The 27602-nt window shown below is 35.5% G+C and overlaps 1 protein-coding gene across 4 annotated transcripts; it reads left to right on the top strand.

The window, feature by feature from the left end:
* The first annotated feature begins 1502 nt into the window (after positions 1 to 1502).
* Positions 1503 to 27602, top strand: LOC115210789 (dynein regulatory complex subunit 4). 4 transcript variants are annotated; one of them, XM_029779519.2, is made up of 10 exons: positions 1503 to 1523; positions 12109 to 12213; positions 14128 to 14325; positions 17139 to 17345; positions 18904 to 19164; positions 20712 to 20879; positions 22296 to 22382; positions 24558 to 24767; positions 26160 to 26225; positions 27352 to 27602. In XM_029779519.2, exons 2-10 carry the CDS (start codon positions 12199 to 12201, stop codon positions 27499 to 27501), a joined length of 1362 nt encoding a protein of 453 aa, XP_029635379.1. In that variant the 5' UTR covers positions 1503 to 1523; positions 12109 to 12198; the 3' UTR covers positions 27502 to 27602. The 4 variants fall into 4 exon arrangements, with proteins under 4 accessions (XP_029635379.1, XP_029635378.1, XP_036358100.1 ...); XM_029779518.2 differs by lacking the exon at positions 1503 to 1523 and adding an exon at positions 1537 to 1692; XM_036502207.1 differs by lacking the exon at positions 1503 to 1523 and adding an exon at positions 4791 to 4938.

Here is a 27602-nt window from a genome sequence, read left to right as displayed (position 1 = left end):
CAGTGAGGGGCCACATCTCACCAGTCAAGACCGTTTTTTGGTATAATATGTCACCCAGGACGGGACAGGCTGAGGAGTCAGTACCACACAGGGCAATATTCAAGTATGAGTGGCAATATCCATGTACCACATCGCCACATCCCATAGAAGAGAAAGATTATGCCTTTGTACAGGTCGGGGAAGAAGTCTTTTCAAAGAAAAGGCAAAAGATACTGACACAGATTCTCCAAATTCAGTCTATTAGCAATACAGTGAAGATATGTAAGACATTCCAATGATTCTCCATCTGAGATTCTTTAGATAAATAGATGCAAAAATTTGGGCATGTGCAGCTCAACCAACACACCAGCTCAATCATATACACAAACACAGGGAGCTCTCTTAACTCAAAAAGATAGTTGCTTTGTTAGCGACCGGCTTAAACTCTCTTAAGAGGAACTTAAAATTCAAATAAATAAACAAATAAATAAATAAATAAATAAATAAATAAATAAATAAATAAATAGTCACACAGACATATGGAAATGAGTTTTCAATATGTATATATATAACCTTCAGTTATGTATATATTTTTATAAGCAATCTTTTTTTTTTATTAATGATATGTATGTAATAACTTGAAAAAAATTGGGCTGGTCAAGCAATTAAAAAGAAAAAAATCTTTAATACTAACTTTTAATACATCTACATATTCGTTTCGCTTTCTTACAATTCCAAAATCTATTTTTATATTTTACCGGATTGTTTTGGTTTCGTTGTCAACCCCGCAGTTATATGTGCCTAAAATCAAAGATCTCTTAATCTCTTAAAGGAAAGGGAAAAAATATTCTTGTGGTTTTCTTATTTAGCAAGAACTACTGCATATGCTTGGAAATTTTCAATAAAATTAGAAGAGGTATTTCAAAAAGATAAGATCTTCAATTTTATATGATGATGATCGGAGATTCTCAGAGTTAACAATTCATAGAGCACAATTATTTCAGGAACACAACAAATTAAAGTGTCAAATGACTGTTGTACTTAACGAACCGTTTCATTGTTTTTATTTTTATCTGACCGGTAACTTTACTTAAAAGATGTCACACTCAATGCCGTCCTAAGGCATGGGCGCACGGGACAAGTTTACCAGGGGGCTCACTCGTCTAAGGGCCCATTTTCTTATCCATTTATGTTGTGGATTGTCAATAAATAACTACTATAGAGTCCACTGCACTGACTTGCCTGGGGGCTTATAATGCCTCTAAGACGGCCTTGATAACACTATATTTTGGATTCCAACAAAAACTATTCCCGTCTGATTAGTAGAAATATAAAAGTTACCATTAAACCCTTTTCGATGTAGGTTTAAGTTTTTCTGCTGTTACCTCATCACTATCCTAACCAATTGATGAAACGGCAAAAATAACGAAATTTGATGAAGGAAATAACAAAAATAATGACTTGTCAAAATACAATGAAAGAAACGAAAATAACAAGTGCCCCCGCCGAATAATGCTACTCAGAGTAACTGTCGCAACTCCCAAGTAACTTTATTATTGTCTGAATAAACCAGTTTTTGTTCTACCGTAGACAGTTTCAGTTCCGGCTTGTTGCTAACAACATTTAATGTAAACTGTGACCGTTACTATAGAAGGAGCCATTGGATTTCTCTAGTCTTACCTTCTCTCGAAAAAACAATTACAACACAAAATGGTAAATATTTTTATGATTTTTAACGATAATTTAAATAAATGACGAGAGGGATTATTATGTTCACGAATTATATAAATAAAACTAAACGAACTTGGTAATAAGTGTCAATCCCATCTCGTGAAGTTTTATAAACTTTTAAAATGTTATAAAACGTCAAAAATAAACCATGTGCTAAAGTAATGTAAACTCTACCACCAACGACTTCATCCCCAAACTTTTCTTTGCTTTTCTTTTCAAAGTCGTATTTTAAAAATAATTAATTGGTGTATTTGTATTTTAACTATAATTATTGAGAGCGTAGTCGCTAAACGAATATACATTCCGTAAAAGATGAAAAAAAGGAGCGTAAATTTTAACAGCAAATCAGTTTTTCTTTTTATTTCATCCATACTCAGTAATTAGAACACTGGTTTAATTTCTGACATATGGTAATGATGTTGGATCTCCGTCGTTCCGCGGAGAAGATTCAGTTCTTTGAACAACTAAATTATTTACTCTTGAATAAATGTCAAAAACACATGTGTATTCTTAAATTAATACTCTGACAGAATCAGTGTTATACAGGGTGTAACAAATCTGTACCGTTTGACTTACAGGTACGATCCACCCGACAAGCTTCTCTATAGTTTCCGTTTCCCCAGTCTCACCCACAAGGTATGGACCGAACCGAGGCTATAGAAAATATCGTCGTTTGCCCCAGATTGAATACGAGATCGCGGTTCCAAAATATCAACTATAAACTCTACTTCTCACATTGAGCTTTAGATTTTATTTTTATCTAGATTGTAAACACAAGTGTTTACCTGACACACACACACACAACTACACACACATACGAGGTAGTGTTGAAAATTTCCTTGCTTTAAGGGTGTCGCAAAAAGCCTGCTTGGAGGCCCAACCGTCCGAGTTCTTTTACAGGGCTTAGAAAGGCTGAAGGACCACTGCAATAAGTGTGTGAATCTAAAAGGGAAATATATTGAATAAAATCATAATTAACTGATCCTCTTGTATTACTCAAAACCAGGAACTCTTCAGCACCCCCTTGTCTATACACACACACACATATATACACTAACAAAGGAGACATACAAATATGTTAAACTAGCACATGGAATTAAAGAACAAGACTTTTCTTTTCTACTTTCTCTAATGAACTGGAATACCTATGATTCGAATTTCATCAAAATTGGAGATTAAAAATTTTAATGGGGGGTTCTTTCCCTCTTTACACACCCTAATAAAATGTCTAATCATGACATACTACTCATCATACTACTACTCAATCATAAGATTCCAAAATCCATATCTTATAAAACCCATTCAAAGGTTTTTGCTCCTGAAAAATGGAGCTCTAAAATGTGGGAGTTAGGCTCCTATTAGTGGGTCTCAAAGTTAGCCAGAGAAGTTGAATTGTTGGGAATCTTTTTTAACTTGTGTTTTATATCTGTTGTTCGAAGTTCTTTGAAATCGGAAATAATGAATGTTCACTGGATTTGTAAAATAGAGCAAAGGCTAGAGGAAACCAAAAGGTGAATGATCACAATTAGCAGTCAGCTACCCTACCCTAGTCGTTACCACTCCCAATGTAGGATTCCTCACCACACAGGTGACCAGTACAGCCATAAGATGCAATTGGAAGGGTGTGACCCAACTCAAATAAACATTAGAAACTGTGTGATATGAGGGCTAAGGGGAAATGAAAGTGTCACCTCTGGAGTTTGCCAATGATCACTATGCTGATAGATAACTAAACAAAATAAATTTGTAATCTATAAATCTCTTTGAATGACAAATCACTTATCTGGAAAGGCCTTGAAATCAGTATTACCATCTGGGGACTATCTCTGACCCAGTGATAATAAAAAGACTCAAAGGAGGTCTGCAACCAAATAACTTTACTCAAAATAACACTTGGCAACTGAATCAGTGGAGGTAAAGATGCCTCTCCTTTACTTGACAATTTATGCATCACATTGCAGAAATCACAATCGTAGTATATCTCAAAGCAAACTTTTACTCTGTTGTACCATTGAATTACAGATAACGCTCAGCTTGTAACCTTGTGTGACTCTACAGCTTCCAAGACTACAACTGTATTTGTCTTGGCTTAAGAAAAATGACTAAATTGTGGAGATTAAGCCCCCATTAAAGGGTCTTACTAACCTCCTAAGAAGTTGAAATTTTAGGAATATTACTTCATTTGTGTCTAATATCTATGGTTAAAATTTCATCAACAGAAAAAAATATATGAATTTTCATGGGGGTTATGACCTCATTTATCTCCCTCACTTTCAAAGATATACTGCATTACATCTGCCCTTAAGCATAGAATATAATTTCCAAATTTCATAAAAATCCATTCAGTACTTCTGACCTTGTTTTGGATCATAAAAAATTACTAAAATTTGGGAGTTCAGACCCCAACAGAAACTTTGGGAATACTTCTTGATTTGTGTCAATTACCTATGGTTGAAATTTCATCAACATTGGAAATTTATGAATTTTCATGGTGGGGTTCTGCCCCCTTTAAGCCCTCTCAAATTTAAACCAAACATATTGCATTATGCCTGCCCTTATGCATTGAATCTAAGTTCCAAATATCATAAGGATCCATTCAGTAATTTTGGTCCATGAAAAATGACTAGGGGTTAAGCCCCTATTAGGGGGGTCTTAGAATCATCCAAAGAAATGGAAATTTTGGGTGAATTTTAAAATTTATTTCTAATACCTATAGTTCAAATTTCATCAAAATCTGAAGTATATGAATTTTCACGGGGGCTTCTTCCCACTTTTATTCCCCCTTAAAATTGTATGAAACATACAGCATTATGCTTCTCCCTAGGCTTGGATTATGTGTTTCAAATTTCATTAGGATCAGTTCAGTAGTTTTCAAGTCTATAAGTAACACACAGACATTGACTTTTATATAATAGATTTACCTGAAAAGTAATGAAGTCTTAATCAGTTTTCGAGTCTCCTCAGAGACCAATTCTAGAAGAAAAATAAGTATCCATTCTGTTTATATACATATCAAATCTCGTAGCTTCAGAGAACAGAGTTTACTAATTCACATACCGTTAGTGTTGTAACGATAAATGTACTGATATATGTTGGGGGTCAGCAGTTACCAATTGTAAAGGGTGTTGATGTTGCAGATGTGTAAGATGAAAGAAGAACAGTTACCGAAGTTGTAAACAAACATTTATTTACTGTTACATATTGTTATAGCCAAACCAGAATGGGCTGGTATGTATTATATAATTCGTAATATATGGACTGGAGCAATATGAAATAAAGCATGCGAGGTAAAGAGAGATATGGTAGATTTTTCTTGTATAGTTTGTGTTCATGTTCTCCTCATTCTAACAGCAGGGAAAAAGATAGATAGAGTTATCTTGTAGAGAAGAGAAAGTGAGCTAGTGAGAATGGTGAGACAAAACAAGTGCTATGTTGGTGAGTTACCATAGTTGTCCCTCTGTGCCTTTTCATTAAGAGATGGCATTTCGTTCAGCTGGTCAGCCAACTCCCCTGTTTATCAGTTCTCACTAACTGACTTTGGTTTATGGAGTTCTTGTTTTTATAACTATACAAAACTAGTTAGAAAAATAGGTATATTGCAGAGACAGCCTGATGTAGGTTGACCTTATTTAATTCCAACTTTTGGTGATATGGAAGAGGTCAAAAGAGTTAAACGGAAAAGACATAAATTGGCTTGGCAAAGTCATATGTTAAATGTAACTGCTGTCACTATTGTTTTTCTGTGAGAAAAGTACTGTTGAAATGTTAAAGGAAATTGGCAGATTCAGGTTCGAATCTGATCTATACCTAAATGAAGTCACTACAGTGTTTACCCCTTTAGCATTCAGATTACTTTGTGAAATATTTATTTATTCATTGTTTTGAATTGCTCATGTATTATCCTGTAGCTTTGAAATTTTGATGATGTAATTGTGTATTTTTAGAAAGACATTGTAGGGTAGATGTGAGATGCCAGATCTGGCCAGTTTGAACATAAAACAGGTTAAATATTTTGACTGGATGTGGCTGGTTTAAATGCTAAAGGGTTAACACTTTATTTGATATCAGTGGTCTGTCAATGGAGAACCTAGTCCACATAGTATCAAAGTAGGATATAAAATATGTAGTAGATGTACATCATCATCATCATTTAGCGTCCGTTTTCCATGCTAGCATGGGTTGGACGGTTTAACTGGGGTCTGTGAAGCCGGAAGGCTTCATCAGGCCCAGTCAGATTTGGCAGTGTTTGTCAAATTTAGGTATTTGTCTGTAGATTGAAAAAATGATGAATAGTCTTAATTTCCAGTTGATCCGATCAACAGAACAGTCTGCTCATGAAATTAACATGCAAGTGGGTGAGCACTCTGCAAACACATGTACCCTTAATGTAGCTCTCAGGGAGATTCAGCATGACACAAAGTGTGACAAGGCTGGCCTTTTGAAATACAGATACTACTCATTTTTGCCAGCTGAGTGGACTGGAGCAATATAAAATAAAATGTCTTGCTCAGGGACACAATGTGTCACTGGGAATTGAACTCACAACCTTATGATTGTTAGCCAAATACCCTAACCATTGAGCCAAACTCCTTTTTAACTATTTTCAATGGAAAAGGAGGTAGTGGAGCAAGCTTTACATTTCATCTAAAGAAGTTAAGATAGTTTAATTCAACAAGCAGTTGATAAAATTTGTATGGAAAAAAAAAAACAGAGGCGAAATTACTCTTCATCCTATCAGTGAATTACTTGTAGAAGGGACTATCAGTTATATATCTTGCCAGGCCTTCAATAATCCTGTTCTTTCATTTCCTCTTAGTGACTGTTCTGCTTCTTTGTTTTACTCTCTGTGGAAATTTATCTCATGCTGTGTTTGAACCAGTTGTGCAAACCTTGACATTCTGCTTGGCTCTGTCTCAATTGCAAGTTGTGCTTCTAAATGTATGAGCTTTTCCAAATCATTTTTGCCTCTCCTTTTGGAGATCAACTGCAAGATGGCTTTGACATGTTTTAAGGGAGTTGTCTCAGCCTTGTGTCTCTTTACTCTGGGTCTCAGTTGAAAACCAATTACTCTGTGCTGGAGAGAGTTACTTCAATCTGACATCTCTTTGCTTTGGAATCTCAACTGCAAGATGATTCTTTTGTGCTTGGGAAAACCTGACAAATCCATTCTGCTTGGCAGAATTGGAATATTTCCTCTTTGTTTCAGTTCATAACCAGACATTTGCTTCAGTTTGTAAATGCAGTGTAAATGATAACATATTAAAGGACTGATAAGCAAGGTGTGTGTGTACTTACGTATTTATGTGTGTATTGTATGATATATATTGCACAATATTTATTATCTTATTGTATTGCACAATATACATTGTTATATGAAGTGCATAGTGCACAATAGTTATTGTTACATAAAATATATAAATTCTGCATGATATATATTATAAAGCATATTTATTGCATGATTTGAGTGTGTGTGTGTGTATTAAGTTATATATATATATATATATATATATATATATATATATAGATATATATAGATATTAAGTCATGTATATATATAAAATCTCAACCCTTGATTCCAAAATAGCTGTATACCTAGTTTTCTGCTGTATCTTTTCACAAATTTCAATAGTATTTCCTCCATAAATTCAAAGCAAAAGTTAAAATTTCATGCAACAAACATTATCAGAGTGAATTTAGAAGCAGCCAATGAAAAAATATTTTCACGTTCTTTCATATTTTCAAAATTAAATGTAAAACAAAATACCATTAGAAAATAGTGGCTTTTTAATAGCAGAAGAAGACATTAATTTGGAAAAAGCATTAGATACTGAAAATGCGGAAAGATTACATGACTATTAAATGTGATAATGATTCAGGATGTGAATAATCTATGTGATTAATAGACTGATGTTAATACAACTTGTTGATTTTTTTATTTTATGCTTGTCATCAGATGTTCTGGACACATAATTACAAAGGATTTAGCTTTAGTTACTTTGCTTAGAAATGCAGCACAATGGTAATATAAAGAAACAGCTCATGACAATTGATATTAACGAGAGCAAAACCTTTTCATTTGATTAAATATTGAGTCTCAGACATTTGTTATGTTGATTGATTTACTCCTCATATTTCAATCATCTAGAGTGTGGTAATAAAAATCCTTTCTACTATAGATATAAGACCTGACATTTTAGGGAAGAGGGTTACTCAATTACATCGACCCCAGTGTTCCACTGTTTCTTATTTCATTGACTGTGAAATGATGACCGGCAAAGTCAACTTCAGATGCACTTGAATTCAGAATGTAGAGATGGAAGAAATGCTGTTGAGTATTTTGTCCAGTATGATAACAATTCTGCCACCTTAAGGAGTGCTGTAATAATGGTTTCAAATTTTGACACAAGGCCAGCAATTCTAGGGCATGTTGTTAGTCAATTACATTCACCTCAGTCTTCCACTGGTACTTATTTTGTCATTCCCAAAAGGATGAAAGACAAGGCATTTGAATTCAGAATGTAGCGACAGACAAACTGCTGCTAAGCATTTTGTTCAATATACTAACAATTCTACCTGCTCACTGCCTTAAGGAATGCTGTAATAATAGGCACCATTTTTAGCACACAAAATTACTGTCTCAGAAACAGAAACCATTTTAAAACTTCTATGATTGAAGTGACACTGTCTTTCTATATTTGAGTTTATGAGCATGAAACAAAAATCATAATTCATATAAGAAACATTAGAGAAATTAGATGTTTCACCATCGTCCTCCAGGTCATAGCAGAAGAATTTAAGACTGGAAGCTCATGGGAACTACTGCATGGTGATGATCTTGGCCTCTGTAATAGATTTAGAAAAGAAATTCGAGATGTGGAAACAAAATCTGGAATCAAAGGGTATTAGAGTAGCATATACAACAGAGCACTGGTGCATTGAGAGAGAAGTTGGGCATACAAGGAATTATATGCAGTGTGCAAGATAGGAGCCTGTGCCGGTTTGGTCATGTGATGTGGATAGATGAAGATAGTTGCATAAAGAAGTGCGGCACTTAAAGTGGAAGGAAGTTGTGGAAGAGGGAGACCTAAGAAGACATGGGATGATGTATTGAAGGTCATCTCAAAGTGCTGAGACTTATGAAGGAAATGACAGAGGAATAAGATATGTGGCATAGTGCTGTAATCAGGAAGACCTGCTTACCACAACAGAATTGAAATCCTAAAACCAGAATGCCATGTAAAAAGCATTGGTGTAGCTGCTGGTGCCATGGTGCAGGTGTCATGTAAAAAAGTACTGGTGATGGTGCCACATAAAAAGCACCCAACACGGCATTAGGAATGGCATCCAGCCATAGAAACCGAGCCAAAACAGACTATGGAACCTTGGTCTTACAAGTTGCTGTCAAGCCATCCAACCTATGCCAGCATGGAAAACAGAAGTTAAATGTTGATAATAATGGCAATGTTGATGATCTAAGTGAGATTTTCTTCGGTAGATTCCTGCTATATTCTGTGGGGTGGGTTGGAAGGTATATTAACGTATAGGCGGTGAGCTGGCAGAGACGTTAGCACGCCAGACGAAATGCTCAGCAGTATTTCATCTGCTGCTACGTTCTGAGTTCAAATTCTGCCGAGGTCGACTTTGCCTTTCATCCTTTCGGGGTCGATTAAATAAGTACCAGTTACATACTGGGTCAATGTAATCGACTTAATCCGTTTGTCTGTCCTTGTTTGTCCCCTCTGTGTTTAGCCCCTTGTGGGTAGTAAAGAAATAGGTATATTAACGTATTTTTTATGGGTTTTATATGTGTTCTGTGTACTTTATATGGGGTCTTTATAAAATAGTTTTTCTGTGGGTTATATATTTGCAGTTTTTTTCATTCATTATTGTATCAAACAAGTTAACAATTTTTAAGATATGGGTTGATGGTTACTGATAATTTTAGGCTCTTGAAGAAAAGGGTATATAAAAATGGTGCCCATACATGCATGCATGCACGCACACACGCACGCATATGTTTGGACTCAGCCGTGACTGTATGGTTAAGAAGTTCACTTTGTAACCGTATGATTTTTGGTTTAGTCTCCCTGTGCAGTACCTAAGGCAAGTGATTTTTACCATAGCCTCAGACTCACCGTTATCTTGTGAGTGAATTTGATATACAGAAATGCGTAGTACAAGTGTCTTGCACTGTGTGTGTGTGTGTGTGTGTACATGCATACATATTTGTACGTGTACGTATGCATGCTGTAATATTAACTACATCAGACAAAGTGAAAGAACTCAGTAGAGTGTAGTATTTGATTTATCGTACCCAAGACTAGTAATGACGTTACTGATGGATGTACCAAATGAGTACATAACGTCTATATTTGATTTTATATGATTCCCAAATCTAGTAATGCCGCTATTCACAGATACACAGAATGGCTGTTATAGTATGTCTGAATTTGATTTATATTCAGAAATGCACAAAAAGGACTGTTATACAATATCTCTCATTTATCAACGACGAGCATAGAATATTCATGCAATCAACAGGCACAGGTCTAGTCATTGAATCCCGGTTTTTCGTCAGGTTTCCTTCTATTAAACAAGCCATACAGTGTAGGAGGGATAATTTACTACTAAACTAGTGAGTTACTTCCCTTTAAATAGCTACACAACAAATTTTAGAACTTAGTAGAATCCCTAACAAACGGGGCAAAATGTTCTAAGTTCAAATTCCGCCAAGGTCGACTTTGCCTTTTATCCATTCGGGGTTGATAAAATAAGTATTAGTTGAGTGCTGGGGTTGATGCAATCGACTTACACCCTTCCCCGAAATTACTAACCTGATAAAATTTTTCATCATAAAAAAGGAGGCGAGCTAGCCGAATCGTTATAGCACACGGGGCGATATAATTAGAGGTATTTCTTTCAGCTTTACATTCAGATTGTAACTTCCGCCGAGCTCGACTTTGCCTGCCATCCTCTCAGGGTCAGAAAATAAATACACACGGAGCACTGGGGTGGGGGGCCCACATATAATCGATTTGCCCCCCTCCGGGCAAATTTCACGCTTTGTGTTTATTGTGGAAAGAATATTTTTTACTAAAAGTTGATGGGAAGCGACGAAGAGTGCGAGAATGACTATGGTAGATTGGACTAATTAGGTTCTATTCTTTGAGTGTAATTGGTAAAGAGCATAGCTTCTTGAAAATTTAAGATAAAATCAAAATCACAAGCTAGTGAAGGGCCACAACTCATGTACAGATGAACAAAAATTTATAAAAGGGGATCTGAATTATTGGTTATCTTTTACTTGTTACAATCATTGGACTGCGGCCATGCTGGGGCACCGCCTTGAAAGATTTTAATTGAACAAATCGTCCCCAGTACTTATTTTTTAAAGTCTGGTACTTCTATAAGTTACTTTTGCTGAATCGCTTATTAAACAAACCAACATCGGTTGTCAAGCGGTGGTGGGGTCAAACACAAAAGTACATATATTCACACACACACACACAAACATACAAATATTTTTTTATTCTTTTACTTGTTTCAGTCATTAGACTGTGGCAATGCTGGGGCACCACCTTGGAGAATTTTATCCAAAAGGTTCAACCCCAGTATTTATTATTTTAAGCCTGGCATTTATTCTATCGGTTTCGTTTGTCCAAACCACTAAGCTGCAGAGGTATAACACACTAACAGTAGTTGTCAAGTGGCACTGGGGGACAAACACAGACACAAAAACACCACACACACACACATACACACACACACACCACACACACACACCACACACACACACACACACACACACACACACACACACAAGACTGCAAATCTACACAAGAAATTCACATAAAAGAAAAGCAGATGAATATTTAGAAAAAACATAGATTTCAAGCTACTTTAAGCAACTTTACTGTAGATCATTTGCTAAGAAGTCACAATGGGGACAATAATGATTTTGATTTTGCCTGGGATTTGGCAAATGTGTCTTTTACCATTCTGTTTTTTCAACACAGATTGTTTCAATGCATCATGACACATCACATTATCAGTGCATATGCACTGATTCTATCAACATCCAAACAAAAGCATGACATTTTCTGCTCCAAATTGCTGACAGTTGTCAGTAAAATTCCATATCATGGGCGATTTTAATGTCAGAATAGGCAACAAACACACAGTGTGGTCAAAAGTAATAAGAAAACATGGGACAGGAAAAACGAATGCAAATGCAAGTGGTTTATGATTGTTTTCTTTATGTCAATATGTTATCTATAATATCTTTTATATATGTTACATCTAATATTTTATAATATATATTGTTATCTTCATGGAGATCCACATAATAAATCAGGCACCAATTACTCTGTTTATCATTCTTATTTTGTTTTTGTTTAGCCACCTAAAAAGAAAGGCGGTAAAAAGGGTAAGAAATCTGGGAAAGGAGGTAAAACTCCCATCATCATAGACAATGTTTCCACAGACGAGATGACAAAAGAACAGGTAAGATTAAAAGACTTCATAATTTATTCATTAATATTAATGTATTGGTGTAAGGTGGCAAGTTGGCAGAATCATTAGCATGCTGGGCATTTTGTTCATCTTTACATTCTGAGTTCAAATTCTGCTGTGGTCACCTTGGCCTTTCATCCTTTTGGGTCAATAAAATAAGTACCAGTTGAGTACTGGGTTTGATACAATCAACTAGTCTCCTGCCCTGGGCCAAATTTTGAAATTGTTATTAATGTATTGGTGAAAAAGTCTTACTTGTTATCTTCAATTTGGTGAAAAAGCCAAACTTGCTGCCTTCAACTCAGTTTTCATGTCTATCCTCACCTATGGTCATGAATGTTGGCTAATAACCAAAAGAGTCCAATTGAAAATATAAGTGGCAGAAATGGGGTTTTGTGAAAGGATCTCTGGAGTAACAATACAGAGATCCTTGTGAAAAGATCTCTAGAGTAACACTGTCTAGCTCAAAGATCAGGGGTCTCTCCAGGATGAGCTGCTACTTCTCTGCATTGAGGTGTCTGGGTTCCAGTACAAGACATGCGATTAGAATGTCACAGCGAAGAATTCACGACAGATTCTTCAAACTGAGCCAACCAGCAGGAGACCTAGGGATAGGCCAAGAATGAGATGGTTGGATAATATCTATAATCTCAGTTAGTCACTTTTGAGAATTCAGCTCTCAGAGAGTCTAATGACTTCTGATAGGATCCTATGGGAGTATTACCTGAGGACTCTACCCCCGCAACCCCTCCAAGAATAGTCAGTAGAGATGGATGTTAATGTAGTTAGTCATTTTAGGTGTTCATTTATTTTTTATTTTTCAGCAATTAAGTCCTTTAACAGGCTTTTACTTTGAGTATCTCTTCAGATATTTCTCTATGAATTTCAATTTTATCAATTTTGAGTTTCGTTAATTAAGGCATTTAATCTATAAAAGGCAAGAGACACAGAGAAGTAGGGGAGCTAATTGGTATGTGATGGGTTAAACCCACTTGTTAGAAACATAAGTTATATATGTGTATGAAGAGTATGTGTGTGTATGAAGAATGTGTTTTCTTTTTTAAATCATACCCAACCTTTTAGCTTGTATCCTGATTACTGAAATACATAACAAACAGTATAAAAGGAACCTACAGGTAATATCTGGCCAGAACTCATTGAAATGGAGGCCTATTACCAATTTTGCAGAGGCCTGGTAACACACAGTTTGAATAAAAGAGAAAATTATATTAGAATAAGAATAAACTGAAGCTAAATATATTTGATTTGTTAGCCTCTAATTTGATAGTTTTGTCAACATGTTTGTTGTGTGTGTGTGTGTGTGTGTGTGTGTGTAGGCATGTGGCCTAGTGGTTAGGCCGTTGCACTCACAATTACTAGATCATGGGTTTGATTTCCAGACCAGGCAGCATGTTGTGTTCTTGAGCAAAACATTTCATTTCACATTGCTCCAGTCCCTCTTTCAATCAAAGAGAATTTTAGCCTGCTTACCTAGCCAGCAAGGTAGCATCATATGAAGGTTAAAACAATGCAAAGCGCATTGTGACCAGCAATGTGTAACAACATCTGATAGTCTGGTCAGTCACATGATCATGTGATATATATATATATATATATATATATATATATTATATATATATATATATATATATATATATATACATACATATATACTTATACACACATGCACATATATAACAATGATGACTTAATTAAACATTTTACTTTAATTGCTATTAGTGCAATAAATGAACTTAAAGTTCAATTGTAAGTGTAAATTCATTACTTTATAATTGAGTGTTCAAAACTCTTTATGTTGATATAATTCCAAATCTTGTCATGGAGATTGATACTAAGCCATTGTCTAGGCATGTTTCTCTGTTTCATCCATGTGCTTTGTTGCAGCTTGAAGAGCATGTGGTACGGATGAGAGAGCAGCTTGATCGGGAAAGAAGAGAAAGAAACTTCCACCAGCTGGAGCGTGACCGTGTTCACACTTTCTGGGACATAACTCAGCAAAAGTTATCAGAACTTCAAGCTCAACTACGTAACAAAGACAGAGAAATGGAAGAAGCCGAAGAAAGACATCAAATTGAAATTAAGGTGAAGTATCCACCTTGTATTTTTCTAAACCTATTTTTCTTGAGAAGATCTATGACATGAAGAGAGCTGATTGTTTTTTAATCTTTTACTTGTTTCAGTCATTGGTCTGTAGCCATGCTGGGGCACCCCCTTGAAGGGTTTAGTCAAACATATTGACCTAGTACTTATTTTGTTAAATCTGGTACTTATTCTATCAGTCACCTTTGCCAAAACCACTGAGCTACAGGAACATAAACAAACTAACACCAGTTATCAAGCTGTGGGTGGGAGGACATATACAAAGATGCACACACATATATATACAGTATGTTACTTGGGATATATAATCTTGGCAGTTAAAATATCAAGTCTGCTATTCTGGATTCAACACATATCGACAATGACTTGGAAATACTTGGGTATCACAGTGAGGTATCCAGCCACTTTATCTACAGAAGACAGCACAGCAGGAAATTTGACTAAAACTTCTGAAGGTCAATGTTGACTAGAGAGAAATATCTTGTCTCATTCTTTCTTTTTATTCTTTTTCTTATTCATCGCGTCATTCACCTGATAGAATGAGATTACTTCGAACTGCCCAATTTAAAAGGTGATGAACTTAATACTTAGAAGTGAAACAGCCAAGTTTCTCCACATATTATTTTTGTACAAGGTTCTAAGTAACAATTCCCATGTATGATGTGAAGAATAATCTGCACAATGACTAATATGACTAAATCACTTATTACTGATATGTTAATGAGCATAATGCAAAATTAGTCAAAATGTGAATTGTTGAAGCAATTGTAAATTATGTAATATAAATGATATCACTAACTCCAATCTTCCATGTTTATCATATGTATGTATTATGTATGTATGTATGTATGTATGTGTGTGTGAGTGTGTGTGTGTGTGTGTGTGTGTGTGTATGTGTATTTATGTATGTATGTATAATGGACTTCCACACAGTTTCTGTCTCCCAGATTTATTCACAAGGCATTGGTCTGTAGAAGGTAGTGACTCAAGGTGCCATACAGTGGGACTGAACTTGAAACCATGTGGTTGTGAAGTGAGCACACAGCTATGCTTGCACATATAATGTTTGTGAATAATCTACAGGTCATCTACTCTGGATATGAAAACACTTGTTACTCATAAGGCTGATGCAGACTCGTTTCATTAACTACATGTCTTCAATTTAACCCTTTAGCAGTCAGAATACTCTGTCAAATGCGATATTTAGTTATTCACATTGTTGTGAATTAATCATGCATTATATTGTAGCTTCAAAATTTTGGTGGTGTGATTGTTTTATTTTTAGAACAACATTGTAGAGTAGGTGTGAGAGGCTGGATCTTGCCAGTTTGAACATAAAACAGGCAGAATATTTGGGCCAAATTTGAGCAGTTTGAATGCTAAAGGGTTGAAAGTGGGAAGGATTTTCAGAAAAACTTTTTCAGCAGTAGTTATACTGAAACTTCTTTATTAGCTATTTATAGGCATAGGAGTGGCTGTGTGGTAAGTAGCTTACATACGAACTACATGGTTCCGGGTTCAGTCCCACTGTGTGGCACCTTGAGCAAGTGTCTTCTATTATAGGGCTTGACCAAAGCCTTGTGAATGGATTTCGTAGACGGAAACTGAAAGAAGCCTGTAGTATATATGTATATATATATATATATATATATATATGTGTGTGTTTGTGTGTGTGTGTGTGTGTGTGTTTGTGTATGTTTGTGTGTCTGTGTTTGTCCCCCCAACATCGCTTGACAACCGATGCTGGTGTGTTTACGTCCCTGTAACTTAGCGGTTTGGCAAAAGAGACCAATAGAATAAGTACTAGGCTTACAAAGAATAAGTCCTGGGATCGATTTGCTTGACTAAAAGGCAGTGTTCCAGCATGGCCACAGTCAAATAACTGAAACAAAAGAGTAAAAGAGCTCATCTAAAGACACAACAATAAATTTATTGGTTTGTAGGTACAACTACTGATATTTATGTTGTCTCTGTTGTTACTTGTGTGTAGTGATCAGTTGTCATTGAGACCCAGTTGATGCAGTTGTATCTTTCAAGTCCATTTTTGTTAGTCTTTTGTGACAATGCCAAATCAGTATTGAAAAGCTCATGTTCATGATGTATAACCAGTTTTTCTTTGACTGTTCCCAACAGTAAGTGCTTGCTATCAGGAAGCTATATATCTCACTTATAACACTTTAGTATTCAAATTAGTCTGTCAAATGCAATGTGTATTTATTCACAATGTTTTGAATTGGTTGTGCGTCATCTCTTAGCTTTGAGATTTTGATGATGTGATTGTTAATATTTAGAAGTGATATTGTAGGGTAGGTGTGAGGTACTGGATCTGGCCAGTTTGAATATAAAACAGGTAGAGTATTTTCGCCATATATGGCTTGTTTAAATGCTAAATTTTTAAATCACCTGTCTTCATTTATTTACTCTAGGTCAGTGCTCTGCAATCTGTATGCCATGGCACACTGGTGTGCCATGAGACTATGCTAGATGTGCCACAGTGTAACCTGAATATAAATTTTTTCCATATGCTTTTAGCTGTATTTTTAGTTGAGGTTTGCCACCGAATTTTGCAAAGAATATAAGTGTACTGCAAATGAAAAATGGTTGTGGAACATTGCTCTAGGTGGCCAAACTAGCATAACTTTCTCTCCCAAGCAACAACCTAACATAAAATGGGATAAATTGGTCTGCTTTTCCCGACAAGGGAAGTGCAGAGATCAGTCCCTTTTATTTTAGAACTGAATAAATCAGGCAAAACCTGTTACTCACTGACTTGCCTTTTCTGAATTTTCTAACAGGTGTACAAACAGAAAGTAAAACATTTGATGTATGAACACCAGAACAATATTGCACAGTTAAAAGCTGAGAGTACTGTTTCACTAAAACTGGCTCAGGAGACCAATTACAGTAATGAACAACAGTTACGTAAGGATAAACGAAATCTTAAGGTAGAACTGAAAGAAATGGAACTCTCCCATGAAGACATGGTTAAAACTTTGCAGAAGGTAAGCTTACTTTACAATCTTTCATGTGTTTTTAAATTTGGATGTTTCTTTAGATGTGCAGTCATGTATGAAATTCAGTTTTACATTTTTCAATCTGTTTGAATTTTAGTTGTTTATTTTTTTTTCATTTTGATTTAAGTTCAGATTCAATTTTCAGCAGTAAAACTAATTTGAAATCGATTTCACTTTTCAATTCTATTCCTCTAATTTTCAAAATGTCTTAAGAAAAGAAAACAAAATTCTCATTTCTGGTGATTTGAAGTATATGAATGAAGTTAATTTGGAGCAGGAAAAGAAGTTATTTTAATGCTGATAGATGTAAATCATTGGTCAAATGAGATCTATTTTTACCTGTATTTTTAGACAGGATTAGACCTAGAGATGGTAATTAAAAAAAATATTATTAGATCAATGACTGTTATTGAGGTAATTAAAGGCAGTGAGCTGACAGAATCATTAACATGCTTGGCAGAATGCTTAGAGGCATTTTGTCCATCTTTATTTTCTGAGTTCAAATTCTGCTGAGGTTGACTTTCAATCTTTCGGGGTTGATGAAATAAGTACCAGCTATGCACTGGGTCGATGTTGTTTATGGAAGACTAGCAGTCACCCATGCATATCAGCCTCCCCTCTCCAAGCCCCTGGTGTTATCCAAGGGAATGGCATAGGCACCAGTTTGACACCAAAGTTTCAGGCTTTGTGCCTATGGTAGAAAAGACTGAGCTTGGTCACTTATGGAAAGGATAAGAGTTTATAATATGTTATGTCTGCTCTCTTAACAGTAACCTAGTTTTCTGAATGAAAGTAAATGTTAAACTGCATTAATGGACAAATAGAATAAAATGTACCTTTATTTTTGCCTCATGGACTTGATCTGCAAACACAATGAATTCTATGCTTTCCTGAGAAGGTTTACTATGACTGCAGCATGGTTGGAGTTGGCTCCTGTACATGTTGAAATGATTAGCATAATATATGTCAACGTTTTCTGTCATCATATAAGTATTTCTAATTTGTTTTTTAATAATGCTCAGGCATATTTAATGCCTATTTTTCTTTAATAATATTATATATATATAATATTATATATATATATATATATATATATATATATATATATAATATATATATATATTATATATATATATATGTATGTATGTATGTATGTGTAGAAAGATTAATCAGATGCAGAAGACAAGTATTCATGACCTTTTTATAGGGTCCTTGTGATTATCAGAGGAAATGAGAGAAGAAACAAGTCTTGATTATTTTCAAACTAAACTGGACCCAAATCTTTGCAACAAAGTGGACCCTGCTAAAGTATTGTAGGGTGTTGAGCTGGGCATCAGACTAAGTGTTACTAACTTTTAAAGATGATCACAATGATGATGATAATGGTGATGAAGCAGCAGCAGCAGCAGCAGCAGCAGCAGCAGTAGTAGTAGTAGTAGTAGTAGTAGTAAACTGTTATTTGAATAAAAGAAAATTATTTGAAACTGCAACAGTTTTATAAAAATATTTCATTCCGATTTTTGTTATGTTTTTTTTTTCCTATCAGAAAAATAGTGAAGAAATCACAAACTTACAGGCAGAATTTGAGCGACGAGCAAAAGAAATTGAAAGAAAATATGATAAAAAAATGCAAGCTCTTCGTGATGAATTGGAATTGAAACGCAAAGTTGAGATTCATGAAATTGAAGAACGTAAAAACAGTCAAATTATTACTCTAATGAAAAACCATGAAAAAGCATTTAGTGACATTAAGAACTACTACAATGATATTACATTAAATAACCTTGCCTTGATTAATACACTCAAGGTAACAATCTAATTAATTATTCTGGCCCTAATTAATACTGTCAAAACATCCTGTATAACCCTAATTAATTTTCCTTATCAGTATGGCTGAGTGAGTAGGGTGTTGTATTACTATTAGTTTGTGAGTTGAAATTTTCATCTGGCATTTTATCTGTATTTTTATAATTCTGGATGAGACACTTATTCTAATCTACCTTATTCTATGTACCTATATCCCTTGTAATTCTGGGTGAGTCACTTATTCCAATGTACCTTATTCTATGTACCTATATCCCTTGTAATTCTGGGTGAGACACTTATTCTAATGCACCTTATTCTATGTACCGATATCCCGTGTAATTCTGGGTGAGACACTTACTCTAATGTACCTTATCCTATGTACCTATATCCCTTGTAATTCTGGGTGAGACTCTTATTCCAATGTATCTTCTCTATGTACCTATATCCCTTGTAATTCTGGGTGAGACACTTACTCTAATGTACCTTATCCTATGTACCTATATCCCTTGTAATTCTGGGTGAGACACTTATTCTAATGTACCTTATTCTATGTACCTATATCCCTTTGCACTCAGATTACTCTCACAAATGTAGTACTTATTTATTCATATTGTTTTGAATTAATCATGTATTATCTTGTTACTTTGAGATTTCAATGATATTATTGTATATTTTTAGTATGATATTCTAAAAATAGGTTTGAGAGGCCAGGTCTGGTTGGTTTCAACATAAAACAAGTCAAATATTTGGGTTGGATATGGCTGGTTTATATATTAAAGGGATATACCTTATTTTTATGTACCTCATTCTATATAACTATGTGCATTATTCTTTGTATCTCTACATATCTGTATTATACATTATTCAATGTATCGCTTTCTATACACCGTTGTTCTATTCTATGTACCTCATTCTATATACATTATTCTAACACATCTCATTCTATATACATTATTCTAACGCACCTCATTCTATATACATTATTCTAATGCAACTCATTCTATATAACTATATACATTATTCTTTGTACCTCTAAATACCTGTATACATTATTCTATGCACCTCATTCTAGATACTTTATTCTAATGCATCTAATTCTATATGCCTATATACCTTATTCTATGTACCTCATTCTATACAGCTATCTATCTTATTCTATGTACCTCAGTACATCTTATCAGAAATAGATAACTGATCTGTTATGGTGATTGACTAGGACTTAAGCTGGGAGGAAATTTATCTGTGATATGCTTTATATCATGAACCTAGCTCTAAACATTGACTCTCAGAAGCTTTGAAAAACATTTGTTTTTTATCCTGTCAAAATCTACAAGATTGTTACTTTTCTGCCTTTTTTCCTTAGTTTTTACCATATTTTTATTAAAAAAAACTCACGAAGTATTGCATATTGATGCTAAGTAGCTCCAATTAAAGCTGTTCGTATAGACCCTGTAAAGAGAAGAGGTTAAATAAAGGACCAACATTTACTAATTGAATAGAAATAAATTCTCTAAGTGTGCCAACAAATTAATGCTATTTATGTTTCAGGAACAAGTAGAAGACATGAAAAAGAAAGAAGAACGCCTTGAAAAGCAGATGGCTGATTTAATTGCAGAAAACAAACGGTTAACTGAGCCTTTACAGCGTGCTCGAGAAGAAGTTGAGGAACTGCGGAAAGCTCTTGCTAACTATGAGAAAGACAAACAATGCCTTAAGGTAACAAATCTTATTTTTCATTCTTAAAATAAAAAGGTAATCACAAGGTTATAGTATTTGTAATGCATGGTATGTAACAGTAGTAGTGTTACACTATTTAAGTTACAAATTTCAACTATATCGCAGATATTGCATTCTATCATTAAGCAAAGCACCTTATCTTATCTCCTGTAGTATACTTAAAATGTCGGTCCTAGTATTGTATCTTTTTCTGAGAACTTGTTATTAAGAAAGGATTCTCATAATAAGAAGTAAGTGTTTTGCCTAATCAAGCAAGTATCTAAATTTACAAACAAATATATTTACAATATATGCATACACACACACATCCACACAGATCATCATCATCATCATCATCATCATACTTTAACATCCATTTTTCATGCTGACATGGGTTGGATGATTTGACCAGAGCTGGCAAGCTGCAAAGCTATACCAGGTTCCAGTTCAATTTGGCTTGTTTTCTACAGCTGGATGCCTTTCCTAATGACAACCACTTTACAGTGTGTGCTGAGTGCTTTTAATGTGGTACCGGCAGGAGTGAAATTACATAGCGTTGGCCTGAGTGCTTTTTGTATGGCACCAGCATAGGACTCTTGCAGGCCAATCCTCATCCCTAAGGGGAGTGACCTTAACATTTCCACTGTGGAGGATGGGTCTTCTTTAGTACAGCAAGGTGCCAGGTATATAAGTATTGTATTGTTACACTATTTAAGTTACAGATTTCAACTATATCACAGATATTGTTTCTATCATTGAGCAAGGCACCTTATCTTGCCTCCTGTTGTACACTTAAAATCTAGGTCCTAGTACTGTTTCTTTACTGAGAACTTGCTATTAAGAAAGGTTTCTCATAATAAGAAATGACTGTGTTGTCTAATCAAGCAAGTGTCTAAATTTACAAGCAGACATGTTTATAATGTGTACATACACACACACATGCACACAGATTCTCCATCTCATCATCATTATCATCTGTTTTCCATGCTGGCATGGGTTGAATAGTTTGACCAGAGCTGGCAAGCTGTGAAGCTACACCAGCTTCCAGTCTGATTTGGTTTGGTTTCTATAGCTGGATGCTCTCCCTAATGCCAATCACTTTACAGTGTGTGTTGGGTGCTTTTAATGTGGTACTGGCAGGAGTGCGATTATGTGGCACCAGCATGAGTGCTTTTTGCATGGCATCAGTATAGGAGTCTTGCAGGCCAATCCTCTTCCCCAAGGCGGGTGGCTTTAACACTTCCGCTGTGGAGGATGGATCTTTTTGAGTACAGCAAGGCACCAGGTGTCTTGGTCCTTTGTCATTTCTGTATTAGTACACACAGATGTGTATACTAATACACACATTCATATAGGAATGTAGGCACAGAATAACATGCATATACTAATATATTGTTACCTTTTCCTTTCTTTCAGATGACCAAAGCTAGATTAAAAATGACTTTGGAAGAATTAAAAGGATTACAGTGGGAACATGAGGTCCTTGAGCAGCGATTTGAAAAAGTTAGAGCTTTATGTCCATTCTTTTGCATTTATTCTTACTTGCTTACTTTGATAACATGAATATACAAATCATTGACCCTTTTGATATGAACCTGTCCCCCAGACTACCTCTGCTTCTATGACACAAACTTTGTTTTAAAGTTATCTCAATTAAAACCTTCCATAAAAAATTCAAGTTAATTTAGATTTTACTCATCAGCTTAACAGTGAAAAAGTTACTTCACTAAGTTACTCTCTTTTACTCTTTTACTTGTTTCAGTCATTTGACTGGCCATGCTGGAGCACCACCTTTAGTCGAGCAAATCGACCCCATGACTTATTCTTTGTAAGCCTAGTACTTATTCTATCAGTCTTTTTTGATGAACTGCTAAGTTATGGGGATGTAAACACACCAGCATCCGTTGTCAAGCAATGTTGGGGGACAAACACAGACACACAAACATATACACACATATACATATATATATATATATACATATATACGACAGGCTTCTTTCAGTTTCTGTCTACCAAATTCACTCACAAGGCTTTGGTCGGCCCAAGGCTATAGTAGAAGACTTGCCAAAGGTGCCATGCAGTGGGACTGAACCCGGAACCATGTGGTTGGTAAGCAAGCTACTTACCACACAGCCACTCCTGTGCCTATAATTTTCAAAATCATTTTAAACAAATGCAGTGTATTTCAACAGAAATTTGGTAAAGAAAGGGCTAAGATGAAAACATTAATGGAACAAAAGATATTTGATTTGAATAACTTGAAATGTTTATACTTGTATGCACTTTCTTGGTTTCAGTTTTGTTTAGATATAATTTTCTGCTAAGGATTACAATTGCTATTGATTTATAGACCCGTATTCTCTAATATTGATATCTGAGATGCTTTTTATCAGTTTTTAAATAGTGTGTGTGTGTGTATGTTTTATTAGTAATATTGTATTTTCCAGTGTGGTAAGAAGCTTGCTTCCCAACCACATGTTTACAGGTTCAGTCCCATTGCAGGGCACCTTGGGGAAGCGAATTCTACTATAGCCTTGGTCCAACCAAAGCTTTGTGAGTAAATTTAGTAGACGGAAACTGAAAGAAGCTTGTTGTATATATATGTATGTGCATATGTGTGTGTGTATGTGTGCATGTGTGTGTGTGCATGTGTACGTGCATGTGTGTGTGTCTTTGTGTCAGTGTTTGTCCCCTTGACAACTGATGTTGGTGGGTTTATGTCTCCATAACTTAGTGGTTTGGCAAAGGAAACTGATAGAATAAGTACCAGGCTTAACAAACAAAAAAAAAATAATAATAAAAGAAGTTCTGGTGTTCATTCATTCATCTAAAAATTCTTCAAGGCAGTACCCCAGCACGGCTGCCGTCTGATGAGTGAAACAAGTAAAAGATAAAAGATGTAGGGTAAACATTCAAACATCATTACTATTCATCCAAATTCTGCTGCAGTTTACATGGAATTTTTGGTCCTTCAAAGTTGTAATGTTGAACTTATAATAATAATAATAATAATAATAATGAAATTATTGTATACAGTGCTCAGGTGCACCACTTGTCAAAAGTGCATATAAAGCATATGCAGTAATGTACAAATGTCTGGGAAGTGAACAGTGTATGAGTCAGATACATGCTTGCGTGTGTATGGAGGGGAGAAAATCAGGTGTAGTGTTGGAAAATCTCAGGAAGCATGGAAGTTTTGAAAGATGCAGTGCTCTGACAACTAACAACTGATGCCGGCAGTTTGTTCCATACTTCAGCAACTCTTAGCGTGAAAAAATGTTTCCGAAAGTCATGGGAGCTGTGTTGTTTTCTGACTTTGTAAACATGTCCACGAGTGTTAGACAGGTGGAGTTTGAAAAGGTGCTGAGTTATTGTTAGTAAGATGGTTAATAATTTTATGGGTGTCTGCCAAGTCAGCTGCCAGACGTCAAAGTTTCAATGTATTCATGCCCAGTGAAGTAAGGCGTTCAGAATATGGCAAATGCCTGATGGAGGGTATTCTCTTGGTTGCACGTCGCTGAGGGACAAGAACAAGTGTCTTGCTGAAGAGGTGAGTACATGATGGCTTCTTCATCTAAAGGGAGAGGGAGCGAGAGAGAGGGATGAATTAATTATAAAGTAAAAACCGATAGTTTCAGATGTCTTTAATATTGCTTTATTCTATTCTTTGTTCTGTAGATCCAGGAGGAGAGAGACGAATTATACAACCAGTTTGTTAAATCGATTCATGAGGTGCAACAGAAGAGTAGCTTTAAGAATCTTCTCTTGGAGAAAAAGATGGCTACTCTTGGGGAATTGCTTGAACAAAAAGAAGGCCAACTCAATGAAGTTCTATCTTGTTCTAACCTTGATCCCTCAGCCCTCAACATGATCACACATAAACTTGAGGTAAGTATGACATTTCTGCCAAGCAGTAATATTCCAGTGATTCTTCACTGGCTGTAAACTTCCCAAGAGTAAATGTTTGCAACTGTTTTTGTCACTGTGAGTTAATAGTATTTGATGCTATTTACTGAAATTGTTTTCGTGTCTCGTTTGCAAGATTCTTTATGTGAATTCGTGTGTTGAAACAAATATTGGCATAATGACTCTTGCTAGACACAACAAAACTACTGAAATTGGTTCTTACTGTTAATAGTTTGGAGTGTTATACAAGTGTGTGAAGGTGCATGGATCAGTAGTTAGAGTGTTAGGCTCACAATCATGAGGTAGTGAGTTTGATTCCCAGGCTGGGCTATGTATTGTGTTCTTGAGCAAGACACTTTATTTCATGTTGCCCCAGTCCACTCAGCTGTAGAAATGAGTTGTGACATCACTGGTGTCAAGCTGGTGCCTATACCATTCCATTGGATAACATCATGGGCTTGGAGAGGGGAGGCTGGTATGCATGAGTGACTCTAGTCTTCCGTAAACAAACTTGCCCAGACTTGTGCCTTGGAGGGTAACTTTCTAGGTGCAATTCCATGGTCATTCATGACCAAAGGGGGATTTTACCCTTTTATATAGGTTCAGGCATGGTTTGCGTTATATCATTCTGAAACCATGCTAAAGCAGACACTGGAACACTATGCAGTCCTTGGACCCATCAAATCCAGCCAAGCTGTCCAACCTATACCAGCATGAAGCACGAACATGATGATCTTCTGCTGTTACGAACAAACAAGAAATTCCACCTAACCTTCTGTTTGCTTGTTAAAAAGAAACCCTGAAAAATAAGAAACTGTTTGTAAAAGTTGCTACACTTATTACACAGTGTAACAAAATTTTAATTTTTTTTTTATTTTAGTAAGAGTTATTTCCTATTTGCTCCTATCTAGAAATCAAAGGGAACGACTATTATTCCCTTCAAGCTTTGCTTTTATGACCTGAAGACCCATGTTTTGAAACTGACCTATTTTCCATTACATTTCAGACAGATTGAGCACTGACTTGTTGAAGCAGAAATTTCATTATAGCAAACGTTTTGCTCAACATCACAGATTTGCTCGTCAATTGCTTGACCTTAACCACTTCAGCATGTCCCTTAGTGGCTGACTAAATGTGCATCTCTGATCATGAGTAGGAGTAATGTGGGAGCATCATAGCTATGTGTTGAGAGGGATTCTTTGGGGTTTGAATAAATGTAGCAAAAACAAAGTTTGAAGGAAATAGCTATTTTTCATACTTTCTAGGGGTAAGCAAATAGGAAATAACAGTGGCTTCCCAAGGACAAAAATCATGTTACACAGTGTTATGAAATAAAGTCAAGAATTGTTACAGATTTTGTATTTTTCTTTGCAGGAAGTTTTGGTGTCCAAAAATACTGCAATTAAAGATCTTCAGTTTGAATTGGCACGAGTTTGTAAGGTAAGGTTTAACCATCTCTTACTTTATTGTTACATTAGCATTGTTGTTGTTGTACAGCCCTCTGGATCAAGTAGGTCTAGGACCAAATGATTAGGTGTTAGGCACTGATATATTCTTGCAAATTATTCACTTATCTGAGAGACATATCACATACTTCAATGGTTAATTGCGCAATGTGACATTCTTTCCATCATAAAATCTATTTCTGTCCTCTGTAATTTCTACCACAGCAAAAGTGGGTGAGGTGAACTCATCAGAGCACAGCCGTTTCTGTTCCTCTGCAACTACCAGTGGTGGATGGTGGTAGTGGTTGTGACAGTGATGGTGGGGATGTAATGTGCCTGTACATTTCTTATGTTTGGCTGGGCTGGTAGGAGACTTATTGAGTATAGGGTAGTTTCATAGTAATGTTATTGTATTCATCAATAATAATGGTGGTGGTGGTGCTCTTCTCCTTCCCTCTCATATTTATGCTTATATATACTTTGTCCTTCCCGTCCCTATCTCACCTTAATGTACCACTCCGTCTTTTCAAGCCAAATCAAGGGACATAACTCTGGAAGCTTTCATCCGAACGTTTTTGATATAGTTTCGTTCTAACTTTCTTGAAGTCAAGTGATTTGATTTTACTATTGCACTTCTGCTTGATTGGATGTGAATTTTTACATCTTCAGTGCAAAAGTGCTCTGGTCATTCTGTTCTAGTCAGCCATGTTTGATTATTGTTTGGCTCCCTTTTTTTCTTAGAAAGTCTGATTACATGAAACATTGCTTGACTAAAACATTTAATTTATAATTTTGTATTCAGCTTATATGTACTCAGTGCCAATATGGATCACAGGCTCGGGAATGTGAGAGTGTCATGTTCTTAAGTGCAAGAAAAAGATCCCAAAAATGTTCAATGCCTTTCCCTACATTTGGTTTTATATTAGCTTTAACAAAAGTTGAGGGGTGCCTCACTCCCATTGGTCTTCAAACACATCGGACACCAATCCAGAATTTACATATGTGTGTATATCTATCTGATTGTTTGTTTGCATGCATACATGTGTGTGTGTGTGTGTGTGTGAAAGCAATCCTTATCATCGATATTAATTTTAATAAAATTCTTGATACTGTCTTTCCAGGCACACAATGATCTTCTGCATACATATGAAGCTAAACTTCAAACTTTTGGAATCCCTAAAGAAGAACTTGGTTTTAAACCACTCGAATCGTCAGTGCCAGAGCAAGTCCTTGGTAATGGACCAGCTGGTCTGGTCTCAGCAAAAGTATAACATCTTTTACAACTTCCCTTCATTGCTTTAAAACGGAATAACATCTGAAATTTTGAAAACAGGAATGAAATGTATAAAATAAAATATTAATTTTTATTGTA

This window comes from Octopus sinensis, linkage group LG4 (assembly GCF_006345805.1).
Source record: "Octopus sinensis linkage group LG4, ASM634580v1, whole genome shotgun sequence".
NCBI classification, from domain to species: Eukaryota; Metazoa; Mollusca; class Cephalopoda; order Octopoda; family Octopodidae; genus Octopus; species Octopus sinensis.
The sequence above is the reverse complement of the archived record's forward strand: the minus strand, read 5'-3'. Positions and strand labels throughout refer to the sequence as shown.

Coding starts and splice junctions, on each gene's coding strand:
- LOC115210789 (XM_036502206.1), top strand. Junction 19,165..20,711: donor CCTTGATTAATACACTCAAG/GTAACAATCTAA, acceptor TTTATGTTTCAG/GAACAAGTAGAAGACATGAA. Junction 20,880..22,295: donor AAGACAAACAATGCCTTAAG/GTAACAAATCTT, acceptor CCTTTCTTTCAG/ATGACCAAAGCTAGATTAAA.